This window comes from Anabrus simplex, chromosome 10 (genome assembly GCF_040414725.1).
Source record: "Anabrus simplex isolate iqAnaSimp1 chromosome 10, ASM4041472v1, whole genome shotgun sequence".
Lineage (NCBI taxonomy): Eukaryota > Metazoa > Arthropoda > Insecta > Orthoptera > Tettigoniidae > Anabrus > Anabrus simplex.
The window spans coordinates 58,010,601-58,025,013 of record NC_090274.1 but is presented as its reverse complement, the minus strand read 5'-3'; the positions used below and the strand labels follow the sequence as shown (position 1 = coordinate 58,025,013).

The following is a 14,413-nucleotide window of genomic DNA, read 5'->3' as shown; positions in this document are numbered from 1 at the left end:
CAGGGAACAAGACCAGAATCTTGAAGTTTACCAGAAGGAGAGCTTGGAACAGGAGCTAATCAAGTTGTGCTCTGGTTCTTGCACCACCAAAGGGGGCCATCAACGGTCCTTCTCCAATTCTATCACCATCAGTACTTTTGATGATGCAGTTAGTGCCATACCTGATCCTCCTGAAGATATTCAGGAGCTGGAGATAGAAAAATGCCAAGCTCAAGTCCAACCTGACAACTATGAAGATGGAGAGTTAATCCTTGCGTTTGAGGCACGAAAGAAAATTAACAGGCAATTGGAAGACGAGGTTCAAGAAGAGAAGAACCATCATCAAGAGTTGCTTCAAGAGATAGAGTGCTTAAAGGAGGACAATGAACGCCAGCAAAAGTTACTTTCTGCCAACCTTACAAAGGGTCGTAATTCGAAGTATTTTCTTTCCGAGTCATCCTATTCTTTGTCTCTTTAGGATCTTTACCTAGATAAAATAGTCTCATTATAGATAACACTGATGCATTTCATGCAACATTAAACTTGATTATGTTACCATAAAACTATATTTAACAAATTACTTATCTCGAATATTATAACACAAATTAAATCTTCCCATCCAAACAATGATCAGAGTGGTATTTCTTGCTTTTGCTTTGTTTCACTTTCCACTCATACCCCTTCAGTCAAGCATTTCTCATACTATAAAGTCGTACAAAATTAAAATTAGAGCAATTTCTTTTTACTCCTCGGACTGGAGATGGTTATAAACTGTACTCTGCGAGGTGTCCTCTTATCATTTGCACCTGGTGTCACTGGGCTCGGTTTGGCATCCTCGTGAGAAGAAGATACCTGAGGAGTATGGTCTGAGCTGGTACCAAAATCTTTCGCATTCTTGTCTCTGCAAGCAACGGAACTAGACTTACGTGGGGTCGTGTGAAGAGATTCTTCGTTACTGTTTTCAGTTGCTGTTCTTGATGATTCAGAGCTAACAACCTTCTCCTTCACTACAGTGTCCTCACTTTCAGTATCGGTTGGTTTCTCAGGTCCTGTCTTTTCCGAGGAAGTATTCTGTGATGTTGACAACTTCTCACTTCCCGTTTTATCTGTTTCAAGAGAAGAAATATCATTTGGATGATTCTGATGAGGTTCTTTTACCTCCTCCTTAGCTGATCTATCCTCAGATTGATCGACAGCTGAACCAGTATCTTTTTCTGTTATCATTTTCTCCGGATCCTCTACCCCAAGATCTACAGACGATGCTTTTGATTTGACAGGGGGTGTTAATTTCACACCAGGAACTTCCAATTCTTCGGTTTTCATTGATACAATCTCTGTTTTTGAAGATTCGTCTAATTTATCTTTACTGGTTGGACTAGGAGGAAGTTTTGGAACAGGAATTCTTCTAGACCTTGATTCAGTTTCTGACTTATTTTCTCCTGACAAATCCTTACTTTTCGTGACCACCGCAGTCTTCCCTTCAACAGAACTCCCATTAGAAATATCTTGTTTCAACTTGTTGACATTTTCTTTAGAGTCATTTTTAGTTCCTTTTTTTCCACTTACATCTTGACATTCTTCAACTTCCATCTTCCTGTCAGATTCTTCGTCTGGAGGTTCTAGTACTAAGGAGAACTTCTGGGTGTCCTCATCAACAATCATTTTTTCACGCTCCCCTAGAACTACCTTCTCAAGGTCTGAGAGAGCTGTTGCTTCAGACGTGCTCGTGTCCATTAAACTCAACAACTCAACACTGGGAGTGACCTTCTCACTTGCTTTATCTGGCAAAGTTTTCTCATCTACGGAGATTTTCTTGGGCTGTTCTTGTAGGTTTACTGTTTTCTTACCCTTCTCAGAACCTGAGGTGGAAGACTTTGGGACAGCAATAGGACATATTCTTCTACCAACTTTCTTTTCCGAAGAAGCTTTGGCCTGAGTATCTGCTTTACCCTGCTGCTTATTAAATGGTCCCAGTACTTTTTTGTCCGTTGCCTTTTCTTTAACACTTTCCTTGGTTTCATCACAGTCCATCTTCGTGCTTGCTGCACTATTGTCACTCAAACCCTTCGAGGATTCACTACTATTACAAATCGCTGAAGTCACTGCACTATTATCCTTGACTTTCTCAAGGTCTGTTGAACCACTAACCGCACCATTAACACTGGTGTCTACAGCTTCTGGGTTGGTTTTCTGTTCTGTATTCTCTTTTGGGATGTAGACCTTTCCAAGTTCACCAGGAGTAAACACCACAATAGAGCAGTAACCATCTGTAGACGATATCATCAATAACCTGCCATCGCTGGACCTAGAACACAGATAAGAAAGTGTGTGAAAAAATACAAAAAATGAAGTGCAAGAGAGGCTGAAGAAGATTCAGATAAAAATCACAGTAATAGAACTAAGCCTTAGGGTTATTAGGCCCTGTCTATGTGCCTCAGTAGTGTTTCACTCAGAATTGATGATTGATGATGATGATGATTGTTGTTTAAGGGTCCTAATATCTAGGTCATCAGCCCCTAATAGTACGAAATTACATGAAATTAAATGATAATTTAAAATTCCAAAATTAATCCACTGACCAGAATTCAAAACTTGATGATGAAGAATGGATGAATACAAATTTATACTAATCAGCAGATCCAACTCACAACAGTGAGAGTTAAAACTAATTACAAGATCAATCCAATGACTAGATTCAAAAAATGACAATGAACAACGATAATGAACTTAAAACAATCAGTGGATCTGAACTGCAACACCCCTCCGTCCCAGAAACTAACTTAAAACAATGGTTTATATTGACCAAGTGGCTGCTTCCAAAGTACAATCCTGAATCCATGATGCTTGTTGTCTAAAGGGGTCCAAAATCCAGATCAACGGTCCTTCATATTGGTAGTTATCACTAGTAAGGTAGAACGATGGTATTTCTCATGTAGCAGTACCGTACCTTATCTCAAATAACCTGGGAGATAAAGTAAACACCAAAAACACGTGGTACCAGGCGAGTTGGTCATGCGGTTAGGGGCGCGCGGCTGTGAGCTTGCATGTGGGAGATAATGGGTTCGAACCCCACTGTCGGCAGCCCTGAAGATGGTTTTTCGTGGCTTCCCATTTTCACACCAGGCAAATGCTGGGGCTGTACAATAAGGCCACGGCTGCTTCCTTCCCACTCCTAGGCTTTTCCCATCCCATTGTCACCATAAGACCTGTCTGTGTCGGTGCGACGTAAAGCAAGTATGTATGTTCAGTCTTCAGCCCTAAGGCTGGTTGGACCCTCAACAGTTCTGCCATCAGCAGTCATAGATGGCCTAGGCATCATTGAAGAGGCATATTAGGGAAATGAGGAACGAGGTAGTTTCCCGTTGCTTTCCTCACCGAGCCAGAAGTTGCTATTACATATCAGTATGCCAAGCACACTGAAACGCCTGCACCAACCGACCCTATGAGCAACATTTTCACACCATTCATAGCTGGGACTGGTTGCAGAAGGAATGGCATTACTAGCATCGCTCATACCTCAGTCACTTTCATATTGTCCAAGCCAAGGATAAGACAGAGACAGATCGATGAAAGTAACAAAATTGCTCTAGCCCATGCCAGAAGACATAGTGCACTGTAAACACTAGGTCCTGCCAGCATAGGCAAGATGCAAAAAAAAAAAAAACCATGTGGTAAATGCGGTGGTACTGCTTATCTTTTTGTAACGCATTCAAAATACTTTACATGTGTTATGTAACGTTATTTCCGTGTAAAAGTTATGCAAGTCATCTAAACCTGTTTAATCTTCACTTTTAAAAAGCCGTTTAGTTTCAATTTATAATTGATACTCGTGCATAGCAGAACAGCCATTGCAGGATTCAGTAGCAGCTCATTTAGCTAACATACAACCCACGTGCCTCCTGCTGTGTTCCGGGTGTTATTGGCGTGCCATTGACTTTGCATATTATTACAAATTTCTTTCGTGCTAATATTAAGTAATATATCATTATTAATTAAGCTGGTAGTCAGTAAAGCATAAGAAGGGAAAAACCATTGAGAAGTGGAGAAAAACAGTGTGTTCTCCACGTTCTTAAGAAGTTTAGTGACGCAAATCCCGGTATTATTCTCAAAAATGTGAAGAGGTCAATAGCCGCTACTTCATAATGTCATCCCACAGCATATTAACCTTTCAAGCGGTAATGACGGAATAAATAGCCATAGCCGCACGACTTCCTAAGTAAATGTCTTTCAGCGATGGGTATGACAACCTATTCTGTCGTAGGATCCGAGATTGCTTTCCTTTGTGTGTGTATGTTAGTTTCGAGCTTTGCCTACAGCAGCACTCTCCTAAAACCACGTGACCGGACGAAATGCTTTCGTTTTGCGGCCAGCTGGCAGCCAGCCAGTACCGGCCACCAGGCTGCTGAGAGTGGTAGATAATGCATTATGGCAGGTGGAAGCGGGGCTCGGAAACGTCTGTGAGGAGAAGAACTGTTTATTACACTGTGACAATTCGGAGAGTGATGTGTCTTCTGATGGTGAGACTAATGTTGAAATGTTACTAGACAGCGAGTGCAATGGTGAAAGCGACTCAAGTGAATGTGACGATAGCACTTGCGGTGATATTCAGCTTGGTGTATGGACAAAGGTAGGATCGGAATGGCCGAGATTTACACTTACAGCGCAACCTGAACTAAATGTACAAATTGAAAATGTAAAAAATCCGCTAGAATATTTTATCACACCTGAATTAGTGGAACTAATAAGTAGGGAAACCAACATGGTTCATGTTTGTGGATGGTTCATGTTTGTGGGTTACTATAGTCACGTCCTAGTTCATGAACCATGGGCAACGGCTGAGTGGCCTAGTAAGTGGTCCTGAGAGTCGGGATACCAGTTGCTATGGAATGGGAGTGGGCATCTCAGGCATATTCTGAGTCATGGCCCTCCTAGTACTCAGGCAGCTAGGACTATACAATTCACCAGTAGTCTATAACCCGTTAGAGGAGAGATCCTCACTTGGACTATGTGCAAGTAGGGTAGCATCCTGCTTCATGAATTTACCGAGCTCAGAACATTTTAGGCAAGCATCGGACCTATGGGAGTAACGGAGTCCCACTCCCATTTCACAGGCGAGGGACTCCTTGGAAACAACTTGGCAAGTGAAATGGAATTCGATGCGGAGCTATCAATATTAATGGGGCTTATGGAAGAAAGAAAGTAGAACTGGCTGAGTCAGCAAAGAGGATGCATTTGGATGTGCTAGGAGTAAGTGATATTCGGGTAAGGGGAGATAACGAGAAAGAGATAGGAGATTATAAAGTGTACTTGACGGGTGTTAGAAAGGGAAGGGCAGAGTCTGGGGTAGGGCTCTTTATCAGGAATACCATTGCACGCAACATAGTTTCTGTTAGGCAGTTAAATGAGCGAATGATGTGGGTAGATTTGTCAGTTGGAGGAATTAGGACTAGAATTGTGTCCGTCTATTCACCATGTGAGGGTGCAGACGAAGATGAAGTTGACAAGTTTTATGAAGCATTGAGTGACATCGTGGTCAGGCTCAACAGCAAGGATAGAATAGTGCTAATGGGGGATTTCAATGCGAGAGTTGGGAATAGAACTGAAGGATACGAAAGAGTGATTGGTAAATGTGGGGAAGATATGGAAGCTAATGGGAATGGGAAGTGTTTGCTGGACTTCTGTGCTAGTATGGGTTTAGCTGATACGAATACATTCTTCAAGCATAAGGCTATTCAACGCTACACATGGGAGGCTAGAGGTACCAGATCCATAATAGACTATATCTTAACAGACTTTGAATTCAGGAAATCTGTTAGGAATGTACGAGTTTTCCACAGATTTTTCGATGATACAGACCATATCTGATCTGTAGTGAACTAAGTATCTCTAGGTCTAGGGTAGAGAAAGTGAAATCTGTCTGCAAACGAATAAGGGTAGAAAATCTCCAGGACGAGGAAATTAGACAGAAGTACATGGATATGATTAGTGAGAAGTTTCAAACAGTAGACAGTAAGCAGGTTCAGGATATAGAAAGTGAATGGGATGCTGTAGTAGAAACAGCAAGGGAATGTCTAGGAACAACTGTGTGTAAAGATGGGAAAAGGCGAACATCTTGGTGGAATGATGAAGTGAGAGCAGCTTGTAAACGTAAAAAGAAGGCTTATTAGAAATGGCTCCAAACAAGGGCCCAGGCAGACAGGGATTTGTAAGTAGTTGAAAGAAACAGAGCGAAACAAATAGTTGTTGAATCCAAAAAGAAGTCATGGGAAGATTTTGGTAACAACCTGGAAAGGCTAGGTCAAGCAGCAGGGAAACCTTTCTGGACAGTAATAAAGAATCTTAGGAAAGGAAGGAAAAAGGAAATGAACAGTCATCATCATCATCATCCTAAACCATCTCCAGTTTCCCAGGTGTGGTATATGAGCCTCCTCCATCTCATCCTGTTCTTGTACCATTCTTCCTCCACCAACTTGTCCCAATCATGACCTCTCAGCATTACATCGCTCTTAACTAAATCTATCCATTTCCTTCGTGGCCTTCCCACGGGCTGTCTTCCTTCTACCTTTCTGTCAAATTCCTTCCTTGCAGTTCTGTTTACTGGCATCCTCTTCATGTGACCAAACCACTTCAGTCTTGATATCTGAATCTTATTTAGGAGAGAATTGTCTATTCCTACTTCTTCTCTAATTTTCTCATTCCTAATCTTGTCTTTCCTGGTTTTCTGGATCATAGTGCGTAGGAATTTCATTTCAGCTGCCTGAAGTTTGGAATTATCTCTGTTGGTCAGTGTTGTGGTTTCGAGACTGTATGTAAGAATTGGTGTATAATAGGACTTGTACAATGTCATTTTTGTTTTCATGGGTATTTGCTCATCCCACAGCAGGTGTCTTACCTGGTGGTAGAATTGTGTTGCCTTATTGATTCGATTGTTCACCTCATGTTTTGCTAGGTTGTCATTTGATATAACGCTACCCAAGTATTTGAAAACTGGAACGCTGTCCAGTTGAGCTTCATTTAACATGACTATTGGTTCTGCTCCTTCCCCATACACTTTCATCACCACCGTCTTGGTCTTGCTGATGTTTAAACCATATTTCTTAAACTCCTCATTCCAGCTTTGTATTCTCTCTCCCAATTCATCTTCTGAGTCACTCCAGATCGCAACATCATCTGCAAATGTGAAGGCTTTGATATCTCCATGTTCTTTCCTTTTAATGAACAGTGTTTTGAATAATTCAGGTGAACTCATAATAGATCCCAGGGAATCACTGGAGAGGTGGAGGGAATATTTTGAACATCATCTCAATGTAAAAGGAAATCATCCTGGTGGTGGTGCGAACGGCCAAGCTCATGGGGAGGAGGAAAATGATGTTGGTGAAATTATGCTTGAGGAAGTAGAAAGGATGGTAAATAAACTCCATTGTCATAAAGCAGCAGGAATAGATGAAATTAGACCTGAAATGGTGAAGTATAGTGGGAAGGCAGGGATGAAATGGCTTCATAGAGTAGTAAAATTAGCATGGAGTGTTGGTAAGGTACCTTCAGATTGGACAAAAGCAGTAATTGCACCTATCTATAAGGGAACAGGAAGGATTGCAACAACTATCGAGGTATCTCATTGATTAGTATACCAGGCAAAGTATTCACTGGCATCTTGGAAGGGAGGGTGCGATCAGTCGTTGAGAGGAAGTTGGATGAAACCCAGTGTGGTTTCAGACCAGAGAGAGGCTGTCAGGATCAGATTTTCAGTATGCGCCAGGTAACTGAAAAATGCTACGAGAGGAATAGGCAGTTGTGTTTATGTTTCGTAGATCTAGAGAAAGCATATGACAGGGTACCGAGGGAAAAGATGTTCGCCATACTGGGGGACTATGGAATTAAAGGTAGATTATTAAAATCAATCAAAGGTATTTATGTTGACAATGGGGCTTCAGTGAGAATTGATGGTAGAATGAGTTCTTGGTTCAGGGTACTTACAGGGGTTAGATAAGGCTGTAATCTTTCACCTTTGCTGTTCGTAGTTTACATGTATCATCTGCTGAAAGGTATAAAGTGGCAGGGAGGGATTCAGTTAGGTGGAAATGTAACAAAAAGTCTGGCCTATGCTGACGACTTGGTCTTAATGGCAATTTGTGCCGAAAGCCTGCAGTGTAATATCTTGGAACTTGAAAATAGGTGCAATGAGTATGGTATGAAAATTGGCCTCTCGAAGAATAAACTGATATCAGTAGGTAAGAAATTCAACAGAATTGAATGTCAGATTGGTGATACAAAGCTAGAACAGGTCGATAATTTCAAGTATTTAGGTTGTGTGTTCTCCCAGGATGGTAATATAGTAACTGAGATTGAATCAAGGTGTCGTAAAGCTAATGCAGTGAGCTCGCAGTTGCGATCAACAGTATTCTGTAAGAAGGAAGTCAGCTCCCAGACGAAACTATCTTTACATTGGTCTATTTTCAGACCAACTTTGCTTTACGGGAGCGAAAGCTGGGTGGACTCAGGATATCTTATTCGTAAGTTAGAAGTAACAGACATGAAAGTAGCAAGAATGATTGCTGGTACAAACAGGTGGGAACAATGGCAGGATGGTACTCGGAATGAGGAGATAAAGGATATATTAGGAATGAACTTGATGGATGAAGCTGTACGCATAAACCGGCTTCGATGGTGGGGCCATGTGAGACGAATGGAGGAGGATAGGTTACCTAGGAGAATAATGGACTCTGCTATGGAGGGTAAGAGAAGTAGAGGTAGACCAAGACGACGATGGTTAGACTCGGTTTCTAACGATTAAAGATAAGAGGTATAGAACTAAATGAGGCCACAACACTAGTTGCAAATCGAGGATTGTGGCGAAGTTTAATAAATTCACAGAGGCTTGCAGACTGAACGCTGAAAGGCATAACAGTCTATAATGATAATGTATGTATGTATGTATGTATGTATGTAACCAACTGTTATGCTTAACAGTTTTTAGAAAGCACACCAACCTTGAAACTATATTCGAGAGTGAATCAGTGGACTGACATGAATAAAGATGAAATTGTGACTTTACATGCATTCTATCTGTTGCAAGGCATTAATCAGCTACCTGACAACAGGAGCTACTTTTCTCGTACACAGATATTAGCGACACCAATATTTTTGGAACTGTTCTCTCAAAGAAGATTTCATCTCCTCAAATTCTTACACTTTGTTGATAATGAAGCATACGATGAAGCCACGTGGTCAAAAGAAGCTCTATAAATTTAAACCTATTCTGGACCACTTGAATAGCAGATTCCGAGGTGTGTACACACCCGAAAGCGATGTGTCTGTCTTATGTTGTGGAAGGGACGTTTGTCGTGGAAAGTTTTCATATTGTCTAAGCGCTCAAGATTCAGTATCAAATCATTTGAACTGTGTGAATCTAAGTTTGGTTACGTGTGGAATTTCATGGTGTATATAGGAAGACACCCAGTTTGATGACTTTCTGAAAAATGAACCATATGGTTCGAAAGTTGTTTTGCAACTCATGGCACCCCTTCTAAACAAAGGGTACCACGTAACAATGGATAACTGGTTCTCGAGCCCGGATCTGTACAACAAGCTGTGTGATAAGGAGACAGATGCAATGGGTACGTTGTGTCAAAATCGACAGGGCGTTCCACCAGAAATAAAAAACATCACACTCCAGAAGGGAGAAAAGTGGCAGTTTATAACGGGAAACTTGTGATAATGAAGTGGAAGGATAAAAAGGATGTGTGCCTCATAAACACTACGCATGATGATACCATGGTGTCGTGTAGGGAGAGGGAGAAAGAAACCACAAAACCAAAGTTAGCTATTAACTACAACTGTCAGATGGGGAGTTGACCTGAGCGATGCGTATCTTGTGAGCTATCAAAGTACTTGTAAAAACCTGAAAAAGTACCACCAGAAGCACTTCTGCCATATGCTGGACATATGCTGCCTAAATGCCTCCTTGTTGTACAAGAAGTCAGGTTACCCGATTAGAATTCCAGATGAGACTTATTGAGAACATTATGAAGTACAATAAACCGCAGACAGGCAGACCTTCGAAGACTCCTCCCCAACAAGAATCAATGCCCCTCACTATCCCTCATACATTGTTGCAACAGCACACAAAGCAAACTCTACTCGGCGGTGTGTTGTGTGTTACTGAATGGGACAGATTCACAAATGGAATTGAGGAAAAGTTCAACCTATTCAATACAAAGTATTATGTCGAATAGGTTAGACCGTTTTTCTAAACCTGATGAAAATACCTGATCAATTGAAAGTATTGTATTGAATAGGCTGAGCTTTTCCTCAATTCCAATTATAAATCTCAGTTCAATACGGAAAAATGAAGTTTTAACTTAGAATGGGACAGAGACGAGAATCTAGATATGAGTGTGAAGATTGCAAAGTAGCCCTGAGGCACCACACCTCGCTTCCAGTGCTACCGCACAGTTGTGGTCTTCTGAGGATTACGTTTACGTAAGTGGAAGCAATGCTTCAAGATTGATGAATACAAATAAAGTATTGTAAAGTAGAGAATAAGTGTTGTGATCGTAATACCTAAGACAACTTCTTTTATCCTGTAAATATGTTATTTGAAGAGGAGTTAGTAATGTAATGCCCTAACTGAACTTTACTACGGAGGCTTCCTTGGAACTGTAATCATTTTTGGTAAGTTGATAATGAGTGTATATTTTTAAAATCTGATAAAATACTTGACTACAAAAGAGTATGTTATTGTAGGTTTCCCATTGCTTTCCTCCAGAAACGTCTTCATGGGGTTTCACTGTACAGTATATACAACTTCCTTAAGGAGAAGTAATTTTCCATTATCAAAAAGTATTGTACTACCCATGGAGATTTTAGAAAGGCACGTCAATAGAACTAGTGAATGAGCCCAAATGGTACATTCTGGACCCCTGTGGGTGGGGGACGCAGACGAAGAATACACCCACGATATACCCTGCGTGTTGTAAGAGGTGACTTAAAGGGGCAACCAAGGGATGAAGACATTAGAACCATGAGATTACTTGTGATTAGTACCATCAGGCGAGGAACAGCATGAGTCGACTTTTCTTGCGATTAGTACCCCTATGTAAGGAATGCCATGGGTCTGTGAGTGGATCACTATGAGTTTACAGTACCCGTCTATAATATCCACCAATATGACGAGGGTTCACCCTCTGTCCGTATTCGGCTGAAGCACCCCAAGGAGAAAAAAGAGGCTGTACTCGCTGGAGTATTTCAGCATCTGGTTATGCACATCGTGGGTCTGCGTTCCGAGGAACACCACGGGTATGGGTGTTGTCTGTCATTAGTACAACTGTATGAGAAACACAGTAGGTCCGATTAGATTGAAATTATTGCTGGTCAGACAGGCTGAATTGTGGAGATCTGAAACTCCTGAGAAGCATCAGGCCCGCCTTCTAATTGATGCTACAAGTCTTTCTTCACAGCGAATGTCTCAGACTCCAGAGGAGCATCAAGCCCAGCCCCTTGACAGAATGGAGCATAGACATGGGACCCTTTCAGGGACATAGGATTTCATTACAATCCTGAAATTATGCATGGAATGCTCCAGATAGACGGTAGGACAGTAACCTGCATTTTCTGTGGCGCTCTTAAATAGAAAAATTAGATTTTAAGCTTTTCAGGCATTTGCTCTATAAAACCAGCGTTTTGTCTTAGGCCTTACATCTAATTTTTTAACCTTTATGATTTCAAGGTAATGATGTATTGGTACCCACGGTTCCTGCAAAAACCCGGCCTTTATTCTTATTATTTCATTATTTACATGCCAGATAGCAGCATTTTGCACAGAATAAGATGATCAGTTTTAACTCACGTTATACTCCACGGGAACTGCCGACTACCCATATTTATAGATATTCTTAGAGTTTAAAACATGTGCTCACCGGAGTTTGGAGTCTTGTTTACGTCGTGACCGGCGACAAACATGAGAGCATTTATCTCTGTTTTTGTTAATGATACTGATTTCATAGTGAAATTAAGCAGTACCATATGCATTATATTTAGTTTAATGCTAGTTCATTAATTAAAGTTTTCTTAGGTAATTAGGTGCACATTGTAAGCAAAGTGTTAGATATACAGATGTTGGTTGATTCCCATAGAGAACCAAGTAGCCTACGCAGTGGCCTCCACGGTGTGCACTAGCCATGCGTCTTGGTGGGTGTGCTAGGTACCAACTGATGAGCCCAACTTAGCACACGGGGGCGAAATGCTAGCAACCAGGAATGAGTTAGCTGGAAAATTTATGATGTCCAATAACGGACCATTTATAATGGTGTTGGATATAGTTCATTTAGGTTAGGCCTAGTCATTTATCGCATGTGACATAGTGAAGAGAGTTCATTAAGCTGACGATATCACTGAATACCTTGACAGTTATTCAAGTGATGATGTTTCTTTGTCCGAATCAGAAAGTTTAGACGACGATGACAATCCAGTACCTCCAGTAAAAAACTGTGTATTTCATGCAAAATGGCTGACTCTTTTCAGTGATACATCACTTTACACAATTTAATCTATCGTTGGATCTAATGCACATAGAATCTTCATATTTACCATGCTAGTAAACAATAATATGACCTTTCTACTAACATCAATCACAAATTTGTGCACTGAACACCATTTCTCAGAATTACTTCAAAACTTTTGAAATCTGAAACTTGTAACTTTGTTTCCAAATTTATTATTTTTATGAACGGAACTCTTCTGATTTAGGGACATGACTTACTTGCAGTGATAATAAGTGATATATACTTTCTAAGTTTACAAACTTTCATATTGATATCTTTATTGGTGTGCCTTCCATGTAATTTTAAAAGAAATATGTGCATAGTGGGGTAAATATGCCTGACAGTTTTCACACATACATCAGCTGAGAGATTGAAAGCGAAAGTTAAATGCTCTATCGATGAAAAAAACGAATTTCCTCATTAGGAAATGTTAGGTGGATAACTCCATTGTGAAGATTTATCTCTGTATGCAGTTATCAGATTTTGCTTCTACTAATGGGCTTCTGATAAATTCACCTGCATACACCCCAGCATCAGTGGTAGGGCCTAATACATCCCACTCTGATGAGTCTGGCCTAAGACAAAACGCTAGCTTTATAGAGCAAATGCCTGCAAAGCCTTGCATCAAACTTTTGAAATGCTCTATTGGAGGAGAAAAAAAAAGGAGACTTTCTATTCTCAAATGGAAAGGCAGAGTGCAAGAATGTGCTGTGCTGTTGGAAAACTGAAATTTCCTGTAATGGAAGAGCCTTTAGAGTCACTCAAAACATTGCTTACAGGAGAAACATCTCGGTCTGAAGAGTTTCTGAAGAAAATAAGGCAGTACAACACTTGCTTTCAGATGACATCATTTGGAACAAGTGGCCACATCATTTCTCACAACTATCCAACCACTTTCACTGCTCAAGGACAGATGTATCACCGCTTCAGTTCATTATTGCATCTGCCCAATCAACAAGACGACTTCAAACTGGTTATCCCCGCACACCGACAGCCACTTGGCAAGCCCGAGAGGCATTTCAACGCGCCACCCGGTGATGAAGTTTGATAGTTGTGATATCCTCCAGCAGCACGACTAAAGTCTGATTAGGGCTGCAGAAACACACTGTTTTTACGATGCTCTTCAATATCCCATGATTTTCTGGAATGGCCAAGACGGATATCACTTCTGTACATCTAAAATTGACCCCATGAACAACCAGACTGATTCCAACAGAAAGGTTTCAGCTATAGAGTTTTATGCTTGTTTCATCAGGGTCACTCTTCTGATTGTAACGCTATTATTCATTAGAGACAGCTCCTTAAATAATTCACTGTTGACATGCTCACCAAAATCGAGTCGGAAAGACTGTTGTATACCAAGCAAAACCAGGGAAAATTAAGAACTGAAAACTACATGCATTTACAAGACACCACAGCCTCTTACAGCACCGCCAATAAAAATAAGCTGGGCCAGGTATGACCGTGCTCCAGATGCATTAGCATACAACAGACATTACCGATGGCCAGACGTGTTCGTAAAGATGACTTGCAATCCCAAGTGGACAGAATTGTTTTTAGAGTTGCTTGCAGGCCAAAAGCCAACTGATCGGCATGACATTGTAGTAAATAACACTAGTATGTTTTTATTGTTTTTTAAGTTAACAATTTTTATAATTAACAATTTTAATTTTTAAGATTGTATTGTATTCAATAGGTGGGTGAACAATAAAAACATACTGGTGTTATTAATTAAAAATACTTTCAATACGGACCCAAAAAGGAAGGTTATCACACATAATGACATTGTAGCCCGATTGTTCAGATAGGAAGTAATTAAATTTATAACTATTTTGGCAAAAAGTAACATTTTTCGTCCCATCGAATGCTGGATGTTCACAGTAGAATGGCAT

At 40.7% G+C, this 14,413-nt stretch overlaps 1 protein-coding gene across 1 annotated transcript in view; it reads right to left on the bottom strand.

Moving 5' to 3' along the window:
• Positions 1 to 300: 300 nt before the first annotated feature.
• The window catches only part of Caf1-105 (chromatin assembly factor 1, p105 subunit), a 64,397-nt gene continuing 50,284 nt past the window's right edge, over positions 301 to 14,413 (bottom strand). Inside the window, exon 8 of the mRNA XM_067154468.2 lies at positions 301 to 2,284. Within this exon, the coding sequence (XP_067010569.2) occupies positions 706 to 2,284 (1,579 nt within the window). The 3' untranslated portion in view covers positions 301 to 705. The remainder of the gene's footprint in view (positions 2,285 to 14,413) is intronic.